The sequence below is a fragment of the Leishmania braziliensis genome, chromosome 13 (assembly GCF_000002845.2).
Source record: "Leishmania braziliensis MHOM/BR/75/M2904 complete genome, chromosome 13".
NCBI classification, from domain to species: Eukaryota; Euglenozoa; class Kinetoplastea; order Trypanosomatida; family Trypanosomatidae; genus Leishmania; species Leishmania braziliensis.
Window position 1 is genome coordinate 136,580 of NC_009305.2, and position 27,033 is coordinate 163,612.

Here is a 27,033-nt window from a genome sequence, read left to right on the forward strand (position 1 = left end):
AGAGAAAGGGTCGTGGAGAGAGGGAACGAGGGAGGGACGGGGGAGAAGGGGGTGCGGAGAGGGCATTCTCCAGGCCTGTCTAGGCTCGTGTGTGCGCATCTCTATGTATGTGTGACTAGGAGCACACGCCTCCACCGTTCCCCCTTCCCCGCGGTCCCCTCTATTCTCTCCCCTCTCCCATCACTTTGTACTGTCCTCCCCCCCTTTCGCTTATCTCCTGCAGCTCAGGCAGTCTTTCACTCTCCTTGTGGACATGACCGCTGCTTTTGACTTCCCTCTTCCTTCTCATTCGTGAGCCACGCACTGTGCTCTCAGGCGTCAGTGTACGTGACTATGCGGGTGGAGATGCCACTCGGGAGCGAAGAGCAGACAAGAACGCGAGAGGTGTTGTCTACCTTTCCCGCTCAGCCGCTCATCCAGCCAACAGCTTCACACGCGCACGGAGGCGCACACCAGCAGGGACAACAGGGACGGAAAAGGAAGGTGTTTAACGCAATATGATGCAGTTGGTTCTAATGCAAAGTTTCACTCAAAGTTGATGGGCGTAAACTAAAGTGTATGCACATGTACATCATGCACAGAGAGGCACGCTTGCATTACGTGTAGGACAACTGAGGTCCACTTGTGGAAATGGGGAGCCGCATGTCGATGATGATGATGCGGCGGCTGTGGCGAATGCACCTGCCTACTCTGCTATCGCACATCCACGCACACATAATGCTTTATGCGATGTAGAGGTGGTGTGCTGCATCACTTGAAATTTTGCTCTGTTGAGTATTTCCATGTGTATGTGAGCAAAGTAAGAGCAGGACGCCAGCATACCCCCCCCCCCCCCCGATCGAGTCCCCTTTCCCGTTTGCGGCTTGGGCTGGCCACCGCCTCGAGCACTTATGTAGCCACTTCCCCTATACGATGACACATTTCTCTTCTCGTGTGTCTCCCTTGGCCCCCTTCTCTTTCCATCGTCTCGCTCTCACTCCCCCACTCCTTACCAACACACGTACACGTAAAACCAAAGAGAAACAAACGAGAGAAACAATGGGCGTCGATCTGACTGGTATCTCCAAGAAGAGTCGTGTGGTTCGCCACCACACGTACTCAACGAACCCCTACATCAAGTTGCTGATCAAGCTGTACAAGTTCCTCGCGAAGCGCACAAGCTCTGGCTTCAACAAGGTTGTGTACCAGCGCCTGATCAAGAGCCGTAGCAACCGAGCCCCGATCTCGCTGAGCCGTATTGCTGTCGTCATGAAGCGCAAGGCTGTCTTCACCGCAAAGTGCAAGAAGGCCCCGATTGCCGTCGTGGTCGGCGATGTGCTGGATGATGTGCGCATGGCCCGTATCCCCGCGATGCGCGTCTGCGCCCTGCGCTTTTCCAAGAACGCGCGCCAGAGCATCGTCGCCGCCGGTGGTGAGTGCCTCACCTTCGACCAGCTCGCCATGATTGCTCCGACTGGCAAGAACACGTACCTCATGCGTGGCCGCAAGTCTGGCCGTGAGTCTGTGCGCCACTTCGGCGCCTCTGGCGTACCTGGCAGCCACTCGAAGCCGTACGCGACCAACCGTGGCAAGGAGACGAAGCGCGGCCGCCGCCCGGGTCAGTCGTACAAGCGCAAGGCCTTCCGTCACGTCTAAGCAGGATGACAGTCATTCGATGTGGTGGATGCGGCTGTTTGTCGGCGTGCACACAGGCTTTCGCGTACTCGCGTGTTCGCCTCCCCTCTCTCCTCTGCACCGCTGCGTCGTCTTGCGCGCTCTCTCTCTCTCGCTCTGACGTTTCTCTTGTACGTTTTGATTGTTTCTTTCCTTTCACTCTCTTTGGCTTTTCTTTCCTCAGTCCACTCATTCTCAGAAAAAAAGCCAAAAGGCGACACCGCCGCCCCCCCTCTACCCGCTCTCTCGCGCTATCTCTGTTGCACTCCTTCAGGTCCACGGCCTCTTCCCCCGCCATCCTCTTCCTCCATGTGTATGTGCGTAGATACACGGACGATGATAGAGGAGGGAGGGTATATGGGGAATGATTTGCGATGTGTGCAGGTGGGTGAGGAGGAGGAACAGCGAGGAGTGTGTGCCTCTGCGCAGGTGTGCATGTGGTGTGTGGTGTACATTAAAGCGGGGGAGGGGAGGGCGCAGGTACTACACTGTCTCTCGCTTTCCTTGGGCCCTCTTCTTTCCTCGCTCCTCTTTCTATGTGAGACGGAGGGGAAAGAAGGGGGATGAGGGCGAAGTGCGCGGTGAGGGAAAGGGGGGCAAGATCATACGCATGTATGTCGTGGGGAGAATGTGAGGCTCAAGGTAAGGAATGTGGAGGTGACAGGGCTTGCGGACTCAAAGCTGCACGCGTATGTGCGAGGTACGCTCCTCTTTCCCCCTTCTTCTTTCCCTCTCGCTTTGTCTCTCTCTCTCTCTCCCCCCTCCCCCCCCCCCCCCCTAACAGGCCTGCACTTCATTGCGGCGCCCGCGACACATCGATGCGCACGGATACGCCACTATGCACCGCTTCTGCTTCTTCGACGCTAATTCCCAAGCGCGTGTTTTGCCTTTTCGAATTCGTCTTTGCTCCTCATACGTACTGCAATCTCGCTCCTCTCTCCGCTGCTGCGTCTTCTTTATTTTTTTTTTCTTCTGCTCGATGCATGTCTTTCCACCACACACACCAACACACACCAACACACACCAACACCAACACACACCAACACACACCAACACACACACCAACACACACCAACACACACCAACACACACACCAACACACCAACACACACCAACACACACACACCAACACACACAATACTTTTACTCATTTTCACACTCACGTCTTCTGCAGATTTCGTTATCCGCACACTCACACGCTCTCTCTTTCCTTTCGAAAAAGAAACAAAGATGACCACAATGGCTGAGGAAACCGCTCGTGTTGAAGTCCCTGCGGTCGAGGAGAACGTCATGAACGATGTCACCCCGGAAAGCCTGGAGGATGCTGTCCGCATTGTGATCCAGAAGTCGCTCGAGGCCAACGGTCTCGTCCGCGGCCTCTCCGAGGTGGCCCGCGCCCTGGACTGCAAGACTGCGCACATGTGCATTCTGGCTGATGACTGCGAAGATGAGGAGTACAAGAAACTTGTCACCGCGCTCGCCAAGCAAGGCAACATCGATCTGATCAACGTCGAGGAGCGCATGAAGCTGGCCCAATGGGCAGGCCTCGCTCGCCGCGATGTGACCGGTGAGGTGACCAAGACTCTCAAGTGCTCCTCTGTTGCCATTCGCGACTTCGGTGAGCGCACAAAGGCTCTGGACTACCTACTGTCTCAGCTGCACTAAAGCAACTTCCTCCCGTCGCCCTTGTTCTTTACTTCCTCTCCTAGTCGCTCTCTTACTGAGTGAGCAAGGCTGTGTTTTTGCTTGCGTGAGCACGCATGCATGACTGAGAGGAGGAAGGGAGGGCCGCAAGGCGATTTCCGAGGGACAAGCCTCATCTCCTGTTTAAGTTTTCGTCTCCTCAAAGGACTGAGCAAAGCGAAAGAAGCTGCATAGAGGGTGGACGCAAGAAGCACACCGTCACATGCACTGACGCTCACGCGGACGCCTACGCGAATGCAGAAGAAAGGGATTTGCGTAGGCGTGTATGCCTGTGCTGTCGTTGGCGTACGTATGTGCACGTTTGTGATGATTGCTGTCATGTGATGCAGTGTGTGTGTGTCTCTCTCTTTCTGTGTGATGAGGAGCGGCTCTCTCCCTGGTCCATTTATGCCTTTCTTCTCCTCCTCTTCTCCTTCTCCTTCTCTTCTCTCTGTCGTACTCGTACACACATGAGCATGCGTGTGTGTAGCTGAGTAGCGAGGGGGAGGGAGGGCAGATGGTACGCCAGGGCAAGCGAAGAGAGAGAGCGGAGGGGGGAGGGAAGGGTGTGCAGCTGATGTCTGGAAGGGAGTGCTGTTTACGAAATAGCCAACTGTATTTTCTTTCCTTTTTCGTTTGGTAGCTTTAATTTTTATTCGCTAAAGTTCAACGACTGCACAACAGCAGCAGCAAAAACAAAACACAAACAACTCCAAAGCCTTGCGGAAGGCCGCAGCAGCAGGAGGGGAAACAACAACAGAGAAATATCAGTGACACGGAGGCAGGGGTGAGGGGGAGGGGTGCGTGCGATCAGGCAGGCAGAGACACACGCACTCCTTTCCCCTCCGCTTGTGGGAAAAACACTCGTTGTGCATCCTCTTTCCCATCCTCCATCTATACCCATGAGAGAGGCAGAACGCGAGCGGCTTGTGGGCACACGTGAGGGTGATAAGCGTTGCTCTTGCCTCCCGTGTGCTCTCCACCTCTCCTAGACGCGATCTTTACGTACTCACTCTCCTCATCCTCTCCTGTTGCGTTTCCTTCTCCTTCCTTGACCATCGCCTCGTGTCATCTGCTGATACAACTACGTCAGCTGCGTGTCTCCCTCTCTCTGTGCGGATCTCATTGCACGTTTGAGGTATCACTACACATCGCACACTCCGCCAGTAGTTTCTTGAACGAATAGGAGGTAGGAGGTATTACACGATTATCACGTACACGCGTGTGCTACGTGACGTGAGGCGATTCCTTTCTTGTGTGCCGCTCCCCACCGCGCGCCTGTGCCCGTGGCTGTGCCTGTCTCTCTTTCCCTATAATTCTGTGCCTCCTGCCTCTCTCTGCGTGTGTTTTGCGTGTACGTTCACATCACAGCGTGTGTATCGGCGTACATCTGCTCGTTGGTGTTACCCCCTCCCTCCTTTTCTTGCTTGCTTCGTCTCTCCATTGCTGTGCCCCTCCTCCCCCCGCTTTTTTGTTTTTGTTGTTCGTTTTGTTCTCTGGTGCTCTTGTGCTGGTAGCTGGTGAAGTAAGACCACAAGACCGGTGCGGTTTCGCTTCGCCCGCCACCAATCGCCCCCCTCCCCCCCCCCACACACACACACTCCCCCCACTACTCCCCATACGCCCATCTCCGCCTCCCTCCTTCCTCCTCCATACCTGTAGCGCGCTGTGTGTGTGTATGCGTTGTCGCGTGTGTAGGGGGCGATTTAACGAGCATCAATCAGAGGAAGAGGAAGGGGACCGAAGAAACAGAACAAAAAAGGCACACCGACACGGACACCCACCTGCACACCCCACCACTACAAGGCGGCAGAAGCGTGACTGATTTCTCTATTTGTGCTGTGCTGACGCGTGTGCGTGTGCGTCCTTCTCCTTTGTTGATCTCTGTACTGTGCAGTGGTGCCTCCGCGTGCATACGTGCGTGTGCGCTCAGCGCGAGCCCTCGCCACCGTTTTTCTTTTCCTTTTTTTTTTTGCGTTGCCTCTTCGTTCGTTTTCTTCCCTTTTTTTTCCATCTTCTGTCTCGGCTACCGTTTCTACTCGCACGTCGTTCCTGGTCTCGCTGACTCGCGCGCTCTCTCTCTGTCCGTGTGGCTGTGTGTATTGCGCGTATACGTGCCCTATCCCGTCTTCCCCTGTCTCTCTTTGCTAACTCTGTTCTTCTTTCCCTTCCCTGATCCCCTCCCCCTCCCCCTGCAGCACGCGTACACCGACACTCGGCAAAGGAAGCAAGTTGTGTGTGTGTGTGTGAGTGACGCACGTGAGCGTGGCGCCGAGGCATCCATGGAGGGAACGAGGGGAGAGACAGACGATGTACAGCGTGGAGCGAAAACGGCAGGCACCAGACTGGGACAGCGACGTCGCCTCCACAGCGGCGGAGTGCAGTTCGAGTAATGCCCCACGCGTGGGCTCGCCTGGCCACGCCGGCGACACGCAGCAGGTGCCGGGTCTGTGCATCATCGACTGCAAGAGCGGAGGCGGATGGCCGGTGGGCCCCTCTTACACCAACCTCCCCTCGCACGAGGAGCAGGTGCGCACAAAGGTAAACGCCTACCAGACGTTGACAGGTGAGCAACGAGGCAGTTCAGCAGGACTGCAGAGTAGCAGCGTTGCCCGTCATCCACACACCGCCGCTTCGGCTGCGGCAGGGAATGAGGGGACGTCATCGGGCGAAGTCGCCTCTTCCTTGATGTACATCAGCCCCGCACAGGATTTGCTGGAAGACGACGACAGAACCTTTGTTGACCATGGCAGCACCGCAGCGCAGTCGAACGCGAACCCTGGCAGGCTGCTTACAGGGGGCGCCGCCGCTGTTTCTGTGTCGGCATCGCCCGTAAAGAAGACGGCAGTCAAGCCTCGTCCGCCGATCGTCGCGCAAGTGGGGTCGCCGATGCCATATGCAGCCGCCACAGTGGGTGCATCACCATCCAGCGCTGCAGCGCATGCCAACGGGAGAGGCACGGTAGCTAACAGTGTAGGCGGTGACCGAATGCGAGGCAGCCTCTCTTTTTCACCGTCGTTGGTGCCGCTGCCGGGCGGAGTAGCAACACCAACTTCGCCCTCCCCCATGCACACGAGTGCCGTGGCCGGCGGAGGTCCAAGCAGCAGCCCACCACCGCCTCCTCCGCCTCCGCTGCTGCAGCGTTCGTCTGCGGGCCCTAGTACATATGCGATCAACAGTACAAGTGTGCAGCGCCGGAACAACGGGGCAGAAGCTAACACCAACCTAGGCGGCGGCAACGCCGACGTGTCGAGTGGGGCTGGGCCGCCACGGCCGTACTCGCGGATGAACTCCAATGATGCTGTCTCTAGTGTGGTCTACCGAGCAACGGTGCCTAGCAGCATCCGGGCGATAGCCATGGACCCGGTCGAGCCAGTGGTGTGGGTCGCTGTCGGCGATGATCCGCTCGCGGCGTTGCGCCTCAGTGGATGCGAGCTGATACACTCAAAGTCCGTGAAAGATATTGAGCAGGTGCACTGCATGGCGGTAGTGCGGATCGCTGAGGAGCGGGCGACCACCTTCAAGTCCGACTCGACGTCACCGTGTGCGACGAGGACGTTGCCGAAGGCCGCAAGAGCAGGTAAGCGGAAGAAAGGCGGTCGCAACAGCTCTGGCATCCGAAAGTCTGGGAAGCTGCGCGCTGGTAGTAGCGCTCTTCTGGGTCGCAGTCTCGGCAATGGCGGTGGCGGCGAGGCGGACATGGGGAATCCCTGGAGCAGCGACGACGATGACGACTACGGCGATGACGCGACGACCAGCGCCAGCCCGTTGGGCCACGAGAGGCAAGGCGTCCGATTCTCCAACTATTTATGGTGCGGCCTGAGCCGCGGCCACGTGGCGGTAGTGAATATGTCGAACCTGGAGTACCAACTCATCCACAACGCCCACAACCAGACCATTAACAAGATGTGGTACTGGGAGGCGTGCAACAAAGTGTGGACGGCTGGGCGCGAGAAGGGCGTGAATGTCTGGGATCCGCAGCGGCGCGTCGTACTGAAGCGGCGCAACATCGCCGCCATTCTGACCGACGCGACCTACGCCGAGTCGACTGGCAAGGTGTTCGCGGTTGCCGGCGACGCCTGCGTGCGTGTGTTTGAGCCCAGCGGCGAGAACGTGAATGTCCCCAAAGGGCAGGAGAACCGCATCCGCATGAAGCTGGATGCCTGGGTGATTCAGTACCACCGCAACTCTGGCCTCGTCTGGGTGGGCCTCGCGCGCGGCAGCGCCCTCATGAGTACGAGTACCCTAGATGTGGTGCGCACGCTCCCGTATACCTTCAGTGCCATTCTGTTCAAAGGCAATTACGCTATCATTACTGGACAGGAGTCGCCAAATGCGGAGGGACGACTGATGGTGCTGGACGTGGCGAACCCCAGAGAGCCCTCCGTTCTGGCGTACAGCAAGTTTGCCGGCCCCCTCCCACTCGGCCTTCACATTGTCCCCCGCACCCGCTTCGCGGTGGCGGCGCAGGATGACCCGAAGAAGGGCTGCATGATGACCGTGTTCGTGTACGACGGCTCGGTCATGCCGACGCACGCGACATCGTCTGGCAGCGCACCCCCGCAGCGGACCGAGTGGGTGCCACGAGGAGCAGCGACGACGGCGACTGTCGGCAGCCTCTCGTCCCCTGCGCAGCTTACCCAGACACCAGATCATCCCAATGGCAGCAGCATCATAACATCTACACCAGTACCACCGGCGGCGAGCAACCTCGGCACGTACAACGCGGCCACCGCTCCCATAGTAGACAGGGCCGCGCTGCACCGAGGGGCTGTGGTGAAGACCGCGCCGGACAACCGCATCGACCGCAAGCTCGCGGTGGAGGCGGATCGATCCTCACTGGTGGAGGCGATCGCGCCGGATGCCCAGGACATCAAAAGCGCTCTGAAACACCTTGTCAAGACGACGGACGAGGTGCGGCAGTCTCTGGTTCAGCAGCGCTCCGCGGAGGCAACACTGGCCGACTTCAGCCGTGTGTTGCGTGGGCGACAGCAGTGGCTCGTGGAGCAGGGCTCGCTCACGAACCTTCCCGTGCTGCCGAGCGCTGTGGCAGACCGCATCGATCGCGACTACGCCACCATCGAAGGAAAGACCATTGCCACATCCATCGAGCAGCTTCAGCAGCTGTACACTGTGGCACTGGCAAAGCAGCAGCAGTTACTGCACAGCAGAGACGCCGGCGGCGGCAATGGTGACGAGAGCAGGGGGGTGGGGACGAGTCTTCCAGCGGAGTCATCTGCGCGGGTGCTGCGGATGTCGTCATCGACGGTGCTCACGTCACCTCTTGTGCTCGGCAGCAACGCTAAAGACGGGCAGCATGACCTTCTTGGCAGTTGTGTGGTCGGCGACGCGGCGGCGGCCGGAAGCGGGCACCATCAGCCTGGCGTGCATCCTGTGGAGGACGGCAAGTTGCCTGAGGGCTGCTCTCCTTCGCAGAGCGGGATTTCCGTTGCTGGCTCAGGGTCAAGGGATGCAGCGCTCCCTCCGTGGGCACTGCAGCTCGCCTCCACATTGCAGCGGGAGCGTGCACTGCACTCGCAGCAGCTGAACGCGCTACAGCTCCAGATGGAGCGCCTCGTCGAACGCAACACGGCTCTCTCCGCTGCCTTTGCTCGCCTTCAAGCCCACGTGGCGGCGCTGGGGCAGCAGGGGCTGGCCTTGGCTATGGACGCTGAGTCTACGGGCAGCACCACAGCCGGGTCGGAGAAGTCACCACTGAGCTTTTCGCTGCAACGCCGCCAGCCATCACAGGCGCACCAGCTTTCCCAGTCATCATCACGACAGTACAAGGTTACTGCGGCATTGTTCGCAAAGCTTAGCCACGGCCAGTACCACAAACCGAAGTACGTGCGCCGGTCCACCGACCTTCTTGTGAAGGCGATGGACGAGGTGGTGCGACTCGCGCAGAGTCTCCGTGGTTCCAGTGGGGATCGCGACGCGCTGGGAGGCATCCTGGCTATGGCCCACTCAATAACAGGTACGGCAGGGACCGACAGCTTTGACGATCCAGATGGCAGCGCCGACACGGCTCCGCACACGCAGCCGCCCTGCATCGATGACGCATCCCTGTCGCCGACCTCGCCGCCTGTGGTGCTGCCGCTAGAGGCGCCGTTGTCAGCAGAGGAGGTGTCCGACACGCGGGGCGAGCAGAGCAACTCCACCGCTGTCGATGTCGCTCTATTTGAACACCCTCTCACTTCTTTGCTGGGCGTGTGCTCGATGGCGGAGGTGGAGCTGCGTAACCTGGTAGAGCGCAATGCGGAGGTGGCTTCGCTTTGGGCGCGTCTGCAGAGCATCCGCTCCCAACCGCGAGACGCAGACAGCGGCCATCATATTATGGAGCAGCACGCCACCTCTGCTGGCCCCGTCGCCGATGTGACCGCTGACAATGCCAAGGCCGTGGAGGGTCAGCTGCCGCTACGCGTTCCTATCGCAGGCGCCGCGGCCGACGCGAGTGTGGCTGGGGCAACGCCTGCGCTGCTCACCGGACTCATGACGGCGCGCGTTTTGCAAGCTGTATGCTGGGCAGAGTGTGCGCAGACAGTTCTGCACGAGTTGACACACGCGGGGAGCATGAACAACATCTTCCTCGCCGGCTGCGTACACAACGCTATCATATCGCCCCACGCAACGACCGTTGGCAGGTGTGGCGGGGGAGCTTCGTCTGGGGTGCGGGGGCAAGGGCCACTGGAGGTGCTTGGCTACGAGTCTACGCAGGAGCAGTCGATGGTGCTCGCGAAGGTCAGTCAAATGAGCAAGTCGGCCACACTCGAGCTTTTGAATACGTCGCGGATTCGTGAGGAGCTGCAGCAACAACGGTGTCTTGGCGAGAGCGAGGAGGGGATCAACGGCGCTGCGGCCTTCGCGAAGAGCGACTTTCGGCTGCATCGCCTTCCAGGCGCTCTGCGCTGGTCGCTGACGGCACTGCGGCTGCTCTTCCTCTTTGTGTCAGACGCGGAGGCACATCTGCTTGCTAGTGGCAGCCACGCCGACGACAGTGAGGCGTCTAGGGCAGCCGCCAAGGTAGCGCGTGCAGCAGGGGGGAGCCGAAAGACGAGCGCCATCCCCAGGGGCGGTGATGACGCGGCCGCTACCGGGGCTCTGTCAGCGGTTGCTGTGGCCATGACGCACTGGGCAATGTTTCTGCTGAACCTCCAAGCTGACCTGACAGCCGTACACCACGCAGCACGACTCTACCACGCCTGGCGCTGGGGACCGTCCGCTCTTTCTCTCACCGCCGCTGCTACGTCGTCGCCGCCACACCGGACTGGCGGTGCGGTTCACGACCGCGCAGGCACGGCGCGCAGTGGTGGGCTCGGTGTGAGTGCGCATAGCCAGACCACAGAAGATGCGTGTGGGCCGGTCTCCATCGGCGCCCCCGCCGCCTCAGACTCCCTCGCTTCTCTCGCGGCGTCCCTCAGCACCAAAGGTAAGCTGTTACTGCTCTATATGCAATGGCATTTCCCTGGCTTTGCCACCACGTCCACCGACCGTGCCGTTGCACCGGCAGGCAGCGCGAACACGCTGCCGGGGTCGCTGGCGACGGTCTCCTCATCACTGTCGACCGTTGGCCTGCCAGCCCTCTTCAGGCCTGCAGAGGACAACGACATCGCCACCTCTGCAGCGGCGGTGGCGTCGTGCAGTGCTTCCGAGTGCTCTCGCTTGCTGGGCGACACTGTGGTGCAGGCGAGGCAGCTGCTGAGCCGTGCGCGACTCCTACTTGGATACACCCACGCCATCCGAGCACGGGCCTTGATGGCGCTGGGGGAGAGCCGGGACAAGGCAGTGGTACAGGTGATCGCGTCCTTCGCGTTAACAGCTGCCCCCGACCTGGATGCCCGTGTCCCGACGGAGCAGGAGAGGGCCTTCCTGCGTAGTTGAACGAAAAGAAAACCGAGGGGGAGGTGATAGGAGACAACGAAGCATCAGCGACAAGCGTGCGGCGTGAAGCTCTCATGTCACATGTGTCTGTGCTCATGCGTGTATGCGTCTCCTTCACTTCCTCCTTTTCCTTTATGTCGTGCCTCTCTGTCTCGACGCCTCTGTACGAGACACTCAGCTGTGCGCCGTGTCTCTCTCTCTTCTCTCCGCGTTTCGTGTTTCTGGTAAAGTCTCCGGTACGTAGGTGTGCATCTCTCTCTGTATTGTTGTGTATCCTATGCTCGTGTGTGTGTGTGTGTGTGTGTGTGTGTGTGTGTGTGTGTGCCAGCTAGTGCCTCTTCTGTCTTGTCCACTGACACACCAAGGTCGACACACCCACATACACACGCACACACACACGGTGGGCCCCTACTTACCTGTCGAGCAATACGGCGTTTTCCTCTCCAGCGTCCACTGTCGAGCTACGTCAAAAAAGGGCCAACACATCTCTGAGCACTGCACAAAAGGATGATCGAAGCAGCGAAACCCCCTCCTCCCCCTCCCCTCTTCACCCTGCCACCGGGTGTGCATTCTTCGGCGTTCGTAGGCGCACGCTTGAGGCTAGCAAAACAACATAGACATGTACGGGTGCTCCTGCTCGCTTTGTGCGCTCGCTCAAGCGAGCCTGCACATCCGTCTGTTGCCTACGCTTTGATCTGTGGGGGGGGGGTGCTTGTGAGGCATGCCTTCTCCAGCGTCTCTTAATGCACGTCTAAAGACCTGCCCCATCTCTCTGTTCTTATCTTACTTTACGTACTCTTTGGGATCTCGGCTACTTTGCGCTGCTACCCCCTCCCTGATGCGTAGCCGCAGCTTCGTGCTGGGCAGTATCCGCCTGGTTCCTCGATGGTGTCTCTGTGCGTGTGTGTGATACTTCAAAGACATCGAAACACACATACAAGTACACGTACATGCGTGCGTGCGCGCTTTCTACAGGCGGGTCATATTTGCATCACCCCATCATCACCATGGACGTGCTTAACCTCATCTCGTTAGTCGTCGACCTCCGTGACTACCCAGGATACGCAACATGCACGCGCGCCACTGAATACCCTGGCCTCGCCCTATGCGAGTACAGCGCGGCCACGGGCATGCGCTACACGGTGCCACTGGGCTACGCGGCGTCAGTGGTGTACTTTTATTTCTATCACCGCCCACGCCTCTCTTTTGCTGACCGCTCGCTAACGAAGCTCCACCACTACTTCTACCCAAGCGCCGGCTACAGCGCACCCCTCGGCATTATTGGTGGTGTTCTGTACGGCGCGGGCGAGTGTGCGCAGGGGCTGACACCGGCGGCTCTGGAGGCCACCGCGGCGCGGGAAAAGGCGGCTGCTTTGATGGCTGCGGAGCAGTACAGTCAACGGCACCGCGCGGCAAAGACGCGTCTGAAAGCGGAGCAGTCGTTTCTCTCCAAGGCACTTGTGTTGCTGCGACTGCGCGAGGACCCGGTGCAGGCAGAACTCGCGCGCATGGGACTCGGAGAGGACAGCATAGCATGGGAGACTTTGCTCGTGCCGCAGGGGTATCTCTGGACACAGTTGCACTCCACCGTACACGATATTGCTCGGTACCGCGGCTACGGGACCCCTGTTGTGGCTGGGGCTGCAGTCCTCACCTCAGCAGACGGGAGGGTTGGCGAACCTTCTGACGCTGCCCATACGCCGTGCTCCTCGTCCTTCACTTTTTTGTCGCCTTCGAGAGCGTACTTTACGAAGCCACAAGTGGACGCTGTCGTGAGTCGGATAGGGACGCTGCGCGTGTCACCGGAAGATGATCGCTGGATGCGTTCGGCTGGTCGCTGTGGCGCCTACGGCGTTCTTGGCATGCTGCTCACGTGGAACAGCGGCGGCGCTCTGTTTCGCGCGCAGATGGGACTGGGTCTTGGCGTGACGATTGGAGGTCTGGCGTCAGCGACGCGGCTGGATCAAATCTTCACGCACCTGTGACGCGTGCGGACGTGTGCGTGGTGTGTCTTCGCAGTGAGGCGCGTTTTTCCTCTTTTTGCACTCGGGCTCCTCAGGAAGGCGGCAACAGCGGTGTGACCTTTGCCAAAGCGTGTGGACTGGCCATCTGCACGAGGTGCGCGCGTGTGTGCGAGCAGGCCCCGATCATCCAGTAACGCAGAAACAAAAAGAAACAATCAACAGCAGCAGCAGGATGTCCAACCGAACAGCGACAGGAGCCGCATCAGCCGCGCAGTTTAAGGTGTGTGTGTGTGCCTGGCCGCGCGATGGGGAGAAGGGGGACCGCGTATCCTCTGTTTTCTGCTGCTCTCACTGCGTGTAAGTGGACTCTCTCTCTCTGTTGTTGTTTTTTGCTTATTTCTTGGGAGGGGTTCCGCCCAGTGCAGATGCGAGGAGGCGATTGTGCACACTGAGAGAGGCGGGGAAAGAGAGACATTTTATCCCCTCTTTACACACACACACACGAGCAGCATCAGGAGAGGCTACCCGGACTACGTCGCCGGGGGTGCATGCCTTTCCCTGACTGCGGAGAGCCTTTATGCTCGCTGGCATGATGCCGCTCTATTTCTTCCTCACCGGTCCTTCCCACACCTCCAAGCTGCTTTCACCCTATCCACCACGCCCACCGACACAGTCGTAGATGCCCTGTACGACACCGACCGCTGTTTTTGTGGCCCCTGCCTCTTCCCTTTTTTTTTGCATGTTTGCGCCCACCTCCGTTATGCGCTTCATGCGCGACCGCGCAGCTACGCGCTGCACACGGTTTCACCCTATATTCCGATTGCCGCCGAAACCTTCCGCTCGGCGGAGCCACAGCACCACTGCGGCTGATGCAGCAGCAAAGACAAAACTGACTTCTCCTGGTGCTCCTCTCAGCCATGTCTTCGAGCCCCTCACCACATCCGGAGCAGCCTCCTCCTCCTCATCGGTGTCACCCTCAGCCATCGTCCTTCACACATCCTACGCGTCGTTTCCAGCCGCCAACGAGGTGGGGCATGACGTGAGCCGCAGCAGTGGCGCGGGCGCAGGCGATGGGTTTACTACGGCTGACCACTTTACCACAACACCATCGTACACCGTGACGGACGTTGCTGCTTTCGAGCAGCTCATTGCGGAGGCGCTGCGTCTCTCTCAGGTGACACTGGAGGTGGCCGCGACAGCAGACTCGCCACCTGCGCTCTCACCATTTTCTCCGGTCTCAGCGGCGTCTGCTCCTCAGGGAGGTGCTCGCCAGGCCTCCTCCACACTCATTGCGGACCACACGGTCCGAGAGCTGCAGGTTCTCCTCGCTGAGGCGGAGCGCACTCTCTCCCCCTCCCTGGCACGCAAGGCCACGATCGACAAGTTCGTCTACGGTGTGTATCTGCCGTTTCTCCGGTATGGCGCCTTCGTGATTCTCGTCACCCAGCTCGTCGTGTACTTCCACTGGATCTTCTTCGTGTTTGACTGGAATTTGGTGGAGCCGACCACGTACTTTCTTTCCTACACGGGCGTCTTCTGTAGTTTGGTGTACCACTACCACCGCTGCGGCGAGGACGGGTTTACCTGGAGGAACACATTTCAGCACCTCGCCAATCGCAAAGCGGAAAAGACGTACGCGAAACAGCAACTGGACGTGGCTGGCATGGCACAGCTTCAGCGGCGCATTGCGCTGATTAAAAGAGAACTGGCTCGCATGTCTGTTTAGGTAGGCGCCAGCGACAAGGACGGCCATCGTGCACAAGGAAAGAGCGAAGGACAGAGGCACCTACGCACACGAGGTGTGGGGTATACGGGGAAGGGGAGGAAACCGACAGTGCCGCCAGTAGCGCGTGGCACTCTTCTCTTCTGTTTCCCTTTTGCGCCTGCTTACACTAGTGACGCACTCGCCCACACAATCCGCTGCCTCTCTGCCATGTCCGTCGCGTGCACCAGGTGCGTCGTTGGAAAAGTAGCAAATATGTTGTCTTCTGACGCAGGTGCCGAGGTGTGTGTGCGTGTGACGTGGCCCACACATCCTTTTCTTCATGTCTCTCTTTCTCTTCCGCGCTTGCCTCCGCGCGTTTACCTCGGATGCACATCACACCGATTTCTCCCTGCGTGAGCGCATGTTGCCGCTGCTGTAGCGTCGTCTTCGCTGCTTTATTGTCCTTAACATGTATACATCGATTGGTGTAGCGTTGCGCATCTCCCTCGCTGTCTTCGGCCTGCTGCACCTCGCTCATCACCTGGCCTCCTCCTCCTCCCCTAAGTACCGTCAGCTGAGCAAGCACTGCTACAGTGCCTTTCATGTACGCGCATCGCGCGTACAGCGGTTCGTGCCACCGTGCCGCGTTGTTCTCTTCTGCCTCTCTGCGTGTGAGGGAGGCACGTCGCGCGAGAGGGGAGGGGAGACGGTGGTGCGAGGTAGGGTGTGTATGTGTATGCCAGTGACGCCTCTTGTTGGGTATTCCACATGAGCCTCTCGTTTTGCTCAGCGGCAACTGGGGAGGAAGAGAATGACACATGGTGACGTGTATGTTTGTGCGTGTTGCATGTGCTGCCCCTTTCCTCCTTCCTTTGTGTATACGGAGTAGTCGATCCATGCGTGTATGTGTGCCACTCATGACCAGCTGCGGTCCCGCTCCGTAGCAGCATTTCATCGCTCTCCCTCCTTGTGGCTCTTTGTATCCCTCCATGTCTCTCTCTCTTCCCCCCTGCTGTTCCTCTCTCCCTCTTCTGTGTTGATCGTGTCGGACGACACCACCTCCAGCCCATCACTTTCGGTCCCCCCCCTTATTGCCACTAGGGTTAGAGTGCTCATCTCCATACATCCGCACGGGCACACGCACCCATACGTGCTCTTTCTTCTCTTCAGTAGAGGGCAAGTCGTCACGAGGATGTCCTCTACTTCATCTGTTGACGTGAATAGCGCATTCCCTGCGATGCAGGACAGTGCGGACGCGGTGCAGTGGACAAAGCTGGATGGGGCACAGAAGCTGCTTGCGAATCATTCAGATGCGAAGAGGTTCTTCACCAAGTACACGATGCTCCGCACCGTCGTAGGCGAGGTGAAGCCCGTCTTCTACGACTCTGTGCGCACACGGGTGAAGGTGTTATGCGAGGAGAAGGCCTTCGCGGCAGGGGAAGAGTGCGACGACTTGGAGGCGGTCTCGATGCACGTTGTGGCGTACTTCCACTACAGGCTATTTATGGAGGAGATGAAGGAGTTGATGGCGCAGGCACGCTTATTGAAGAGTATCGGGATGGAGGGGTCGGGACTACGATTTCAGCCCCGCGAGCGAAACATTGACGCGTCAGGCGACAAGCCGCGCGCTAGAAGCAGCTGCCGCTGCGGTGAGCCATCTGTCAAGGTGCAGTTACATGAACTGAGCTACTGCCCTGCGGCATTTATTCCTGTTGGAGCGCTGCGACTGCGTCGGGTTTCGAAGGTGTCGGAGACAGGAGAGTTTTCGGAGGTGGTGGCGAAGATTGACCGCGTGTGCGTCGTCAAGAGCGTGCGCTGCTTTGACGTCGGTCGGGTTCTGATGAAGGCTGCGGAGAAGATCGCTCGGGAAGCCTTCCACGTCCGCTGGGCCCTCGTAGACGCACAGCTGAGCTCCAAAGGGTTTTACGCCAAGATCGGCTACGCGCCAAAGGATGTGCAGACATGCATGGAACTTCATCTGCCGTACGTTGTGATGGCCAAGTGCTTGGCGGAGGCCTCTCTCTGAGGAGCTGGAGGCGCACACGCGTACCCCCATGCGCGGGGTGCCACTGAGGGATGAAGCGCCACTGGTCATGTGGGTGGTGCTCTCCCCTTGTCGTCATGTGCATTGCTGCTGTTGGTCCGCATCGCAGTTTATACTTGCGCACGTGCGAGACAAGAAAGAGCGTAGGCGCGGCTGGGCTTCGCAGCACACAAGGGAAACATGCAGCCCCCCATAAAGTCCCTGCAGCTCTCCCAGTTCTGCCTTCCCTTCCCAGCTTTGTTTCAGAGGTGGTGGCAATGGAAGGGACGTGCGAGGAGAAAAACAACTTATCGAGCACGTACACACACCACTCGATAGTGCATGCGGAAGCACCCACCCACACACACACACACACAGACGCACGCGCGCGCCGTCTCTTTCTCTCAGCTGGTGTCTGTTGCTCACTTGCACTGTCACTTGGCATTCATCGAGTAACAACTGTGGCATACACGCAAGCGCACGCACAAGGAGGAAGGAAGGGGCGGAGGTACACATCTACACGCTAAGTACCAATACGACCGCGCGCGCGCTCGTACCCGTACCTCCTACGTTTGCGCCTCGTCCCGAGTGTGGACTCCCTGACACCCCTCCAGTCTTTTTCTGCTCGGTGAACTTTTGTTTCTCCGCCTCGCCCACCACTGCTCGGTTGTGTGGGTGTGCAGGTATGGGCGTGTGTGTGTGCGCATACACATGAGTGCTTACTTTTCTTTGCCAGCGCGTGGGAGATGGAAGAAGTGAGTGGCGCACCTCACGGCGCAAGTTTCTTCTTGGAGGAGAGACGGAGCGCACCCCTCATTCCTGCTTGTTAGTTGTGTTTCAACGCCCCTCGGCTGAGGAGGAGGAATCAGATATCGCGTACACTCTACTAGGCTCATACGGACTGGCTGGTAGAAATCACCGATAAAAGAATCACCCTTCGAAGGACTCAGGACCGGAGCGCGAGATGCTGCCTTGTGGTTCAACAACCCCCCTAGAACCTGCATGACCGCTTTGCGTCTGTCCTCTCCTTCGTCCGCACAGCATGTCAGCTACAAAGCACCCCTCTAGCTTGGTACTGTTTCCTCCCTTCTCTTATTTCCGTTGCACACGAAATGTCAGCTCAGCGAAAATGGCTTTGCTCGTCTCATTACTAGTCCTCGCTCGATAAAGGACTACCGCAGTTAAAAAAAGGTCAGACACCAGAGCCGATGACACACACACACACACACATGCAAGAGCCGTCTTGGATTCTTTGAGAGCCAGAGGGTGGACTACACCGCAGTGGAACTGATGGCAGAAAAGGAGGCCGATTCTGGCCGCCCTCTCAACGCCGGAGGCAACCCAAAGCAGGCATGGGAGGCGTAACGTACCTCATGGCGGAGCGACGTATGCGCGGGCATCCAGCTCTAAGTCCACCCGTGGCTGCAGGAGCAGAGCAGGGCTGAGGCACTTTGGGGAAGGAAGGGAACCGCAACGCATCAAAAACCCGCAGCTTGCGAAGAGCCAGAGGAGGAGAGGTGAGTTCCGCGAGTCTCGCCCGGCAAAGCCATTTGACTCCCGTGGCGGTGAGGCTGGGCTAGTGCGTGCCCTTCTCAAATGACTTGAACGAGGCAAGCTACGCTCTGATGCACAGGATCCTCCACTTCAGTACTGATGACGCCATCAAAACGCGTCATTGGCCTGTGGCCAGCCTCTGGGACGGGGGGGGGCACGGTGGCTTCCCCGCTGGTGAGCGAGGCGCCGAACTGCAGTGCCCTCTTTTTCCACCCCAAAGTGGCGCGAACTCAGCGCATTCCCCTCTTACCGGGTGAGTGGAAGGCAGCAAGCGGTGGCCTGATTGGCGGCGCGGAGAGTGCTGTGACAGGGCTTCACGAGAAACTGAAGGACAACGCATGGCTTGGTGGCGGATACATATTCCTGTTCACGACGTCCAATGGATCCAAGAGGATGTGGCAGATGTGGACATGATGGCGAGGCAGCTTGAACGCTCTTGCATTTGGTCTGGTTGACAAGGTGAATCGCCAGATCAAAGGCTCTCAGGGCAAACATGCGGCAACGCCAATCCACGCCACGGCTGCGGTGGTGGTTACTCCAGAGCGCTACGGCAACAGGAGTCGCGTGGCTGAGGTCGGGGCAGCTGCCAAGGTGGGATCCGCGGAGGCGAGGCTCCCCGTCGGGCAACCCGGAGAAGGGGACGGTGCCAGAAAAGACCAATGGGAATGCTCACCGGAGGCTGCGTGTCACACGGGAAGAGGACAAGTCATGAGTTGGATTGGTCTTCGCCAGCACTACACGCCAACGCCACTCCATTGCAAGTGCAGACGACTGGCCACGCTTGCGGCAGATCCGACCCGGGCGGCTGTACACCAAGCCAGCACCTACGGAGAGAGGCTGCCACACACCCCTTGCACGCGCTGCATCATGGGCTAGTCGGTACTCTAACCTGAGGTAAAACGTCCAGTAAGGTGCAACTGCATATTTTGGACTCAGCCCCCGTCCGTCACCGTCAGGCGGTACGCACGCACGCCCTTCTTGAGAATCGCGACACAACTGCCTCTGACCTTTGTCAAGTGCATGGCGCAGCAGCGCTTCAGCGATGGCTGCGGGGGTCTTCGTGTGGGCCTCTATATTCGAGCACACACTAGACAACGCGACACAACAGCCCCACACCGCACCATTCCGCTTGGTCCCGTTCTTCAACGAGGGCCACCACAGGGAAGCCTGAGAAGAGAGATTGTTCGTTATGCGACTCATAGCCCCTCCCTAACCACATCGGTGCCAGGCTGCGACACTCGGCCTCTCGCACGCACGGAGAGGTGCCGACTGTGGGGCTCGAGGCCGTCGTGTCCCCGAAGTAAAAGTGAGCCGAGTGAGTAGACAGACCGAAATGTGCGAGTCCACCAGCAGAGCAAGTCCCTCGACAACGCATGCTCCGCAGGGAGCGCGCGTTTCTTCTTTCCCCCGTCCTTTACGCTTAGCCGAGGAGAAACAGAGAAGGCCCCACCAAGGCCATACTGGCCAGAGCAGAGCGCGTTTCTCACGCAAGAGCATCGATGCGCGTATGCGCGGTGCCTGTCCACTGGCCGAGAGTGCGCAGCCACCCGCCCCTCCCAGCTTCCTGTCTCACCGGTCGGAGGGATGAAGGGGGTCGGATGGGCGGAGAGCTGGCTCTGGGGACACGGGCGGTGGAAGTAACACGGGAGAAGGGGCCATAGGGCTACCAGGGCCGATTCTCAAAGCGAGTGGAGACGAGAAGTGGTGGCGATAGATGAAGTGGGGCTCTCGCTTCTACTGGGGAGGGAAAGGGGCACTCGAGCGGCCAGGCCGATCTCGTCGCACCCGTTATGTCTCGAGAAGACCGCACAAGAGACGCGTAAAAGGGGGGCAAACCAAAGGCGCGAACTTTTCTGGTGCCTCCACAGGTGCCGGTGCCCTCGCTTAGCCGGCTTCGGAGTGCGAGCGAGCGAGATCGAGCGTTAGCCGTCAGCACTCACTGGGCAACGGGTGTGCTCACAGTAGTATGTTTGTGTTTAAGTGTGTGCCGCCGAGTCTCTATCATCTCTTTTCTCGTGATTGCTTGCACCCTCCCCCCTTTCTTTCTCTCTCGCTTTGCCTCCTGAGGCATACACGCGCGGCGACGTGCACACACGAACAGGAACGTGTCTTGGGAGCGTGCGCTCGCGCCCCTTCCTCCTCCACAGTTTTTTTTGGCAACTCCGGTACAAGTGGGAGGCATCACCGACCCCTCGATCTGAGGCACATCACGAGAGCGAAAGCGAGGCAACGGCCGCTACGTTGTCTGGACTCTCTTTTGCCCTTTTTTTTGCACTTCTTTCATTGATTGAGGGAGCGAGAAGGCGAGCTGAGTTGGACGTAGCAGCAGAGGAACGGAGGACTTGGGCTCTGGTGAAGCGCGAAGTAAAGCGACCTCAACTGCAGTGCACGACAGAACAACTCGCTCAAGGCTTTAAGGTGGACAAGTAGGAGAGGGATGGGGGAGGGGGGAAAGCGAGGGAGTCACGGCTACACACCATCTACATATACCCGTCCACTTTAGCCAGCTCTCGCTCTATCCCTCTTCAGGGTCTCAGCGGCTACTCCTGCCAAGCTGCTCAACACACCACCGAACACCGTCCACTGTGCGAATGCGATTACTGTGTGCTCTGTGGTCGTCCTATTCCCCTAGTTTTTGTTTCAACGTCGACCGCTGCTGCTACGCTGTGCACCTGTTTCACTGTACGGCGCGTGGATGACACACATGGGCAGAGCCGCGGACGGCTACCAACGCCCCGGCAACAACTGCCAACAGTTCACACCCAGTTCGCAGTCCGCGGCCTTGCGCACGGCTGTCATGGCCGCCGCATCACCTGCTCCGGTGCTCACCACGCCGATCCAGACTCGACCGCTACAGGGGAATCCCTTCCATCCGTTGTTGTGGAACGGCAGCGCTGGGAGAGGTGGTGTGCAGACGAGCTTCTCGCAAAAGAGCCGTGCCGGGTTTACATTGGGTGTCACAGTCGGTAGCAGTAGCGGGCCGCTCTCCTCGTCTTTCTCTCTCTCCACCCCGCGCTCCTCTTGTGCGTCGGTAGTAGGGTCAGGCGATGGACGACTCCAGCGTCGGGCCAGCCGTGACGGGCTCGAGGGGTCAACTCCGCCCTCCTCGAGCACCACCGCACACGTCTTGCGGCCGCAGCGGCCAACGCAGAGCCGAATGCCCCCGTTATCCTCGTCTCCGCATGCACTGGTTGGTCTCACCGCGGCGGAGGCCAGCAGTGCTAACAGCACTACCAAGCTAGGCAGAGAGAGGAAGGTGGCGGCTGTCAACTACAACGCTCTTTTTCACCAAGAACTTCAGCAGCCAAAGCCCGAATCGGACACCGGGGCATGGCCAACTCCGCCGCTGTCACGACCCACCGGCGCGTTTCAGTATGCGCAGTTACCGCCCAGCGCCAGTGCAGTCGTGCATGACACGGGAGGTCACAGTGGTTCTGGAGAAGGAGGGGCTGTATCACCGCTCCCTTCCGTCACAGCCTTGTCGGCGCAAGCATGCACTATGGAGGGCCCGCTTCCGCCGGATGTGCGTCGCATCATCGCCCAGAGTTGCACCGGCGGCAGCAGCGCAGCGGATAGGAACACTATCATTGATGCCGCAGAGCAACAGGCCCGTCGCCTCATCAGCACTGGCCGCCGCGTGAAAGTTTATCGCGAAGAGCTGGCAGCGGCAGAGGAGGAACGCAGGGATCTTTCCACCAGCGTGGAGGAGCGCCAGCTTGTGCGATCCGTACTGCAGAGAGAAGTCGACGACATTAACGCCCGCATTCAGGCTCTCTTGCAGGAGCGTGCGCTCGTTGAAGTGCAGCTGTGCGCGCAGGATGATGCAGTTGCGCGTGAAGGGCGCAAGTTGACTGAGGCGCAGGAGCGGGTGACAATACTGCGAGAGGCGATTGATGGCATTGTGGAGGAGACTGTGGTGGCGCGGCTGATGTTGCGGCAGCAAGTACCGTCTCTACACATCGAAAACTACTACTAGATGAAAGGGGTGGCTGGCTGCCAGTGAGAGGAGAGGAGCCGGCGTCGGGCGCATCACGATGGCCGTCTTCTGCGGCCATGTCTCTCTGCTGCTGATTACTGAGGGACTTCGCTGCGCCGAGGATGCAAACTAATACACCTAGCACATGTACACTGTTGATTCTTGCATTCTTCCCCACTCCCGCGATAGTCATCATTCATGCGTGAACAGTTGTGCTCCATGGCTGTGGGCGTGAGGCGAGACGGGGTACTGGGCTCTATTCCAGGGGGTGAGGTGTCGTGGATGCCAGAGTGCCAAGTCACGACCTGTTCCGGCACACTGCCACAGCGGTGAATGCTGCCGTCGTGGCTCCCCGTTCCCTCCCTCCGGCATACACCCTCTTCTCCGCCGCTACTTTTCGATATATGGTGAGCGAAGAAAAAGGCCCCGTTCCGCGCTGCATCACCTCTTAGCGACTAGAGGAGCGGAGGAGAAGGGGGGGGGGGAAGCAGAAATGAGTGAGTGAGTCGTAGAGCAACGTTGATGGCTTTCCTCTTCCGACGTCTGTTTCCCGCTATCTTCACTCTCTCTTCGCTCTCTTCTTCCACGCGGCAATGGTGCAGTCTCTGGTGATTTACGTCGTCTCTTACACCCATTCTTTTATGGGGCACACGTCGTTGACACCCACTGGGGCTTTCATCCCCTCCCCCCACACACACACACGTGCTGACATCGTTCTTGACTAATTTCTCTCTCTCCCTCTGTGTCCCTGCCTCCTTCCTCTTCAGTTTCTGATTCCACCTTTCCAGTGCTTTCTGTTCTCTTGGCTTCTCAGCTGCATAGTATACACACACACACACGCGCGTGTCGCTGCGCCGCCTTCCTCCCACTCAAAGCAGTCACTTTGAGAGCAGCGGCTCTAACCACCGTTGCTTGTTTACAGCGCACCGATAAAAAATTGAGGAGCCCTTCTCTCCCACGCTGAAGCGGAGTTTCGCCCACCGGCCATGCCGTCAGACTTCAACAATGTGGAAAGGGAGTTGCGTGACATCGAGGAGACCTTCGCCACCGGTCGCATGAATGCCTTCGGCTCCGCCTCCACGCAAGACGCCTTCGTGCACGAGCTGAAGAGAATCGCTGAAATCGAAACACAAGTGTTCTACCGCACCTGCGCGCTCCTCAAGTCGAGCAGCACGAACGAGCACACACTGGTTACAAACCTGTATGCCAGCGCGCAGCCGCCGCCGCAGTCGCAGCGCTCCGGCCCTGCAGCGATGTCAACCAGCAGCAACCCCGGTAACGGCAGCTTCTGTGCAAACAGCAGCGGCCCGGTGAGCCCTCTGCACCGCGGCTCGATGAGCCAGCGCAGCTACACGCCGCTCGCACCTGCCGTGGCGGGAGGCCTTAGTGGCAAGTCTATGCCCAACAGCAACGCATACTCGCCAGGTGCAAGTCGGCGGCAGTCCCGCCAGGGTTGGGAGAGTTTCACTGCCTACCCTTTCTCTGGCGTCAGCGACGGTGGCGTCTCGCCTGGCGCGGCGCCTCCCATTCATCAAGGTGAGTGGGGCAATGAGGACGGCTTTGCTGACAAGGCCTTTGAGGATGTGGCGGCCCACTTTGAAGAGCTTGAGTCGCAGTTCTTCTCCCTCGGTGATTACCTCCGCGATATCTCGAAGCACGTCATTCGGCTGAACGACATGTCCAAGCAGGTAAACAACGGCGTGAACTTCCCCTCCAACGGTAGTGTTACCGGTGTCTCCACCGCTGCGGCGAATGCGAACGAAGGCAGCAACAACATAGACATGTCGCAGGTTTTGGGAAGCGCGGGGCAGCAGGACTAGTTCGATTCCTATGGCGGCGGCGTAGACAGCTACCGGATGGGGGCCCATATAAGTAGATACCTACTTCAGTGCTGGCATGTGTGTGTGTGTGTGTGCCTGCACCCTCCTCTTCTCCTCACACGCACCCCCCGACTTCTTTCCCTTCCTCTCTCTGTACATGAGTTGCACGCACACGGTGGTGGTGGTGGTGGGGGCACAAACACCGTCGTGCGATTGAGTGGCGTGTCTGCCACGTCTGCTGGATGACGTCGAGCCAAGGCAAACGACCTCCAACGAAAAACACAGCCATAAAATGAACCGGAAGCACAGCCGAGAGGAAATGAAATTCACAGGGGCTAAGGAGAAGAAGGGGCACCAGATCTGGTGGTGGTGGTGGGGAAGGTGGTGATCCTCACCATCTTGATGGCCCCGTGCTGGGTGCTGCTATCACGGAACCGATATGGCTAGAGAGAGAGAGCGACGTGCACACAAAGAAGCGGAGGCAGCGGTGTGAAGGCCCCCTCGCAGCGGGGGGGGGATTGGGAAGGAAGGAGGACTCAGAGGAGGGGGAGCAACACGGACGGAATCTTCGCTGACATCAACACCCACATACACACTCCTCTTGATGCTCTTCTTCGTTGACAGTTGCGTGCCGCCCACTCTGGCCGCCACCTCTGTATTTTCCCATACACACACTCCACTTGCACACACGGGTTGAAATGCCATCGAGCAACCACACCTTCTCATTGGCGCGCACCACTCGGTGTCTCCTCCGTCGTCATTCACCGATTACCCTTTGCGGCTGCACCTTCTTCCCCCTTCTCACCTCCTCTTTTCTTGAGCACCTGCGCGTTCCTCGCTCGTTCTCTTGTGTTTTTTTTCCCAATGTCTGTGCCCGTCCTTCGGCGTCTCTTGGCGGCAGAGGCACACCAAAAGAACCGAGGGGGTGGGACACATCCCCCATCGCCTGATTCCCTCACCATTACCGGAAGCGATCTCTCTCCCTTTAGTTACGTCTCCCTGCACACACACACCCACATACACACGCACACCCTATACATTCAATCGCCCCCCTTCCTCAGAAACATTTCCACGCGTGTTTGACCTCACCACCTTGCGTGATTCTCTACAAGTGATGTGCGCCTGTATAAGCGTGCGCCTCATTCGCTACGGTGATCGAATGAGGCGCACGTGGCGCTGAGCTTTGCGATCAACTACGAAGAGGCCACAAGGCAGACCGTGCTGAACGGTGACGCATGCTTAAAGCAGCAGCTTTCGGACCTGACGGGTGCTGTGGCCATCGAAGGTGCCCGATGTTTGCAGATTGGGGGCATGTACGAGTGCGACTCTCGTGCCAGCGCCGAGGGGGGGCTGACGTCTGCACGACATCTTCGCTGAGACTGGTCGGTCTGTGGCCGTGTTCGACGTAGCTTTAGCGCTGGAGCGCAGCCCTGCTGCATCCACCGTGATGCAGGAGCTGGACGGGGGGGGTTGCCTACTCAGGGCTACTACTGGACCAGCTCCTGAGATGCGCGGATGCCTGAAGAGCAGGAACATTTGCGCAGGACCATCGAGGCACACACGGCGGCGCTTTGGCTTTGGACCTGTCAACCATTACATTGGTCGCATGAGCCCGAACGCGGCACGACTGTGCACTCTGAAAGGCGGCTTCTTGTACGACTCCGACCGCTATGTCGACAACCAACGCTACGACACGCCGTCACTCCGCCAGTACGACGGCGGCGAAGGTTGTCAGGTGGTGGTGCCGTATGTGCTGGACGTGAGCGGCATCAAGTACGTTTGCATTGGGCGGCTTCACGGAGTCACGGCGGCTCTTTCAACCCCTAAAGGACGAGCGTTTGGCGTGCTGTACGAGTAAGGTGCGCGCGGGCATTCAAATAGAATGTCTGCTGAGCTGCAGAGCCGTGTTGCGGGCAAGTTGGCATGCGCAGCCGGTCTGCACCACTTTGTGGAGTAAGTGAAGACGAAGGAGGCGGTTGCGTTGGTAACGATACGGCAGCAGATCGTGGGGCACTGGGCCGCCTCCATTCTCACTACAGCCAACGCTCTACCAGCGCACGCACGCTTCTGGGCTGTGGAGTGGGCTTGCCGTGCTCATCTTTGTTTGTGGAGTGGAAGGGCAGGGGTGCAAGGGGATGCGTGTGCGAATCACTCTGTATGTGGGCACGTCAGCGCACGTCTTCGTCTTCCTGTCGGCGTTATTTTGTTTTCCTGCTTGTCATTACCTTGTCTTTGGCTTCTCTACTTTTCGTTTTCTTCGGTCTCTCTCTCGTACTTCTGCGCGCGTGTTTTTCTCTCTCTCTCGAGTACACTCAGTGTGTTGTCGCGCTGTGCCACCCGCGCCGACCCTATCATCTATACAGTGTGCTGCTGCGCACCCGTCTGCTTGCCTCTTCTTGCAGGTATACGAAGAGCGCGTATTGGTGTGTGTGTGTGTGTGTGCGTGTGCGCGCGCTCGTGGTCAAGACGGTGTGCCATGTGTGGCCGGCACATGTGCGCACAACTCGGACGCTACGCTCTCTTCGTGACTTGGTCACACACCCATCACACGCAGACAAGCGCAGCGACGCCCCCTCTTGTCTGCTTGTGCCGCCATGAAGAACCTCTGCGCCATCGCTGTGCGCGTATGCCTGTGTGCGGAGAGGGACTTTGGTTCTTTAGGGGCGGGGTGGGAGCGTTGCAGGAGCGCGCCTGTCACTCAGTCACACCGTTCTGACGCCCTTTGCTGAAGACGGCCGCACTCCCCAATTCCTTCTTCCTCGCCGCTACGCATG

The 27,033-nt window shown here is 58.9% G+C and overlaps 8 protein-coding genes across 8 annotated transcripts; all 8 read left to right on the forward strand.

Moving 5' to 3' along the window:
* Positions 1 to 1,038: 1,038 nt before the first annotated feature.
* LBRM_13_0380 (putative 60S ribosomal protein L18) lies at positions 1,039 to 1,635 on the forward strand (the record flags this gene model as incomplete). Its single annotated transcript, XM_001563131.1, has 1 exon — positions 1,039 to 1,635. One exon carries the CDS (start codon positions 1,039 to 1,041, stop codon positions 1,633 to 1,635), a length of 597 nt encoding a protein of 198 aa, XP_001563181.1.
* Positions 1,636 to 2,892: 1,257 nt separating this feature from the next.
* On the forward strand, positions 2,893 to 3,318 carry LBRM_13_0390 (putative 40S ribosomal protein S12; the record flags this gene model as incomplete). Its single annotated transcript, XM_001563132.1, has 1 exon — positions 2,893 to 3,318. One exon carries the CDS (start codon positions 2,893 to 2,895, stop codon positions 3,316 to 3,318), a length of 426 nt encoding a protein of 141 aa, XP_001563182.1.
* Positions 3,319 to 6,621: 3,303 nt separating this feature from the next.
* On the forward strand, positions 6,622 to 11,217 carry LBRM_13_0400 (conserved hypothetical protein; the record flags this gene model as incomplete). The annotated part of the gene is made up of 1 exon (XM_001563133.1): positions 6,622 to 11,217. The coding sequence occupies one exon, from the start codon at positions 6,622 to 6,624 to the stop codon at positions 11,215 to 11,217; it is 4,596 nt and encodes a 1,531-aa protein (XP_001563183.1).
* Positions 11,218 to 12,167: 950 nt separating this feature from the next.
* On the forward strand, positions 12,168 to 13,202 carry LBRM_13_0410 (conserved hypothetical protein; the record flags this gene model as incomplete). Its single annotated transcript, XM_001563134.1, has 1 exon — positions 12,168 to 13,202. The coding sequence occupies one exon, from the start codon at positions 12,168 to 12,170 to the stop codon at positions 13,200 to 13,202; it is 1,035 nt and encodes a 344-aa protein (XP_001563184.1).
* A 718-nt stretch (positions 13,203 to 13,920) lies between these two features.
* On the forward strand, positions 13,921 to 14,907 carry LBRM_13_0420 (conserved hypothetical protein; the record flags this gene model as incomplete). Its single annotated transcript, XM_001563135.1, has 1 exon — positions 13,921 to 14,907. The coding sequence occupies one exon, from the start codon at positions 13,921 to 13,923 to the stop codon at positions 14,905 to 14,907; it is 987 nt and encodes a 328-aa protein (XP_001563185.1).
* Positions 14,908 to 16,078: 1,171 nt separating this feature from the next.
* On the forward strand, positions 16,079 to 16,912 carry LBRM_13_0430 (actyltransferase-like protein; the record flags this gene model as incomplete). The annotated part of the gene is made up of 1 exon (XM_001563136.1): positions 16,079 to 16,912. The coding sequence occupies one exon, from the start codon at positions 16,079 to 16,081 to the stop codon at positions 16,910 to 16,912; it is 834 nt and encodes a 277-aa protein (XP_001563186.1).
* A 4,246-nt stretch (positions 16,913 to 21,158) lies between these two features.
* On the forward strand, positions 21,159 to 22,439 carry LBRM_13_0440 (conserved hypothetical protein; the record flags this gene model as incomplete). Its single annotated transcript, XM_001563137.2, has 1 exon — positions 21,159 to 22,439. One exon carries the CDS (start codon positions 21,159 to 21,161, stop codon positions 22,437 to 22,439), a length of 1,281 nt encoding a protein of 426 aa, XP_001563187.2.
* Positions 22,440 to 23,425: 986 nt separating this feature from the next.
* On the forward strand, positions 23,426 to 24,259 carry LBRM_13_0450 (conserved hypothetical protein; the record flags this gene model as incomplete). Its single annotated transcript, XM_001563138.1, has 1 exon — positions 23,426 to 24,259. One exon carries the CDS (start codon positions 23,426 to 23,428, stop codon positions 24,257 to 24,259), a length of 834 nt encoding a protein of 277 aa, XP_001563188.1.
* Positions 24,260 to 27,033: the final 2,774 nt, after the last annotated feature.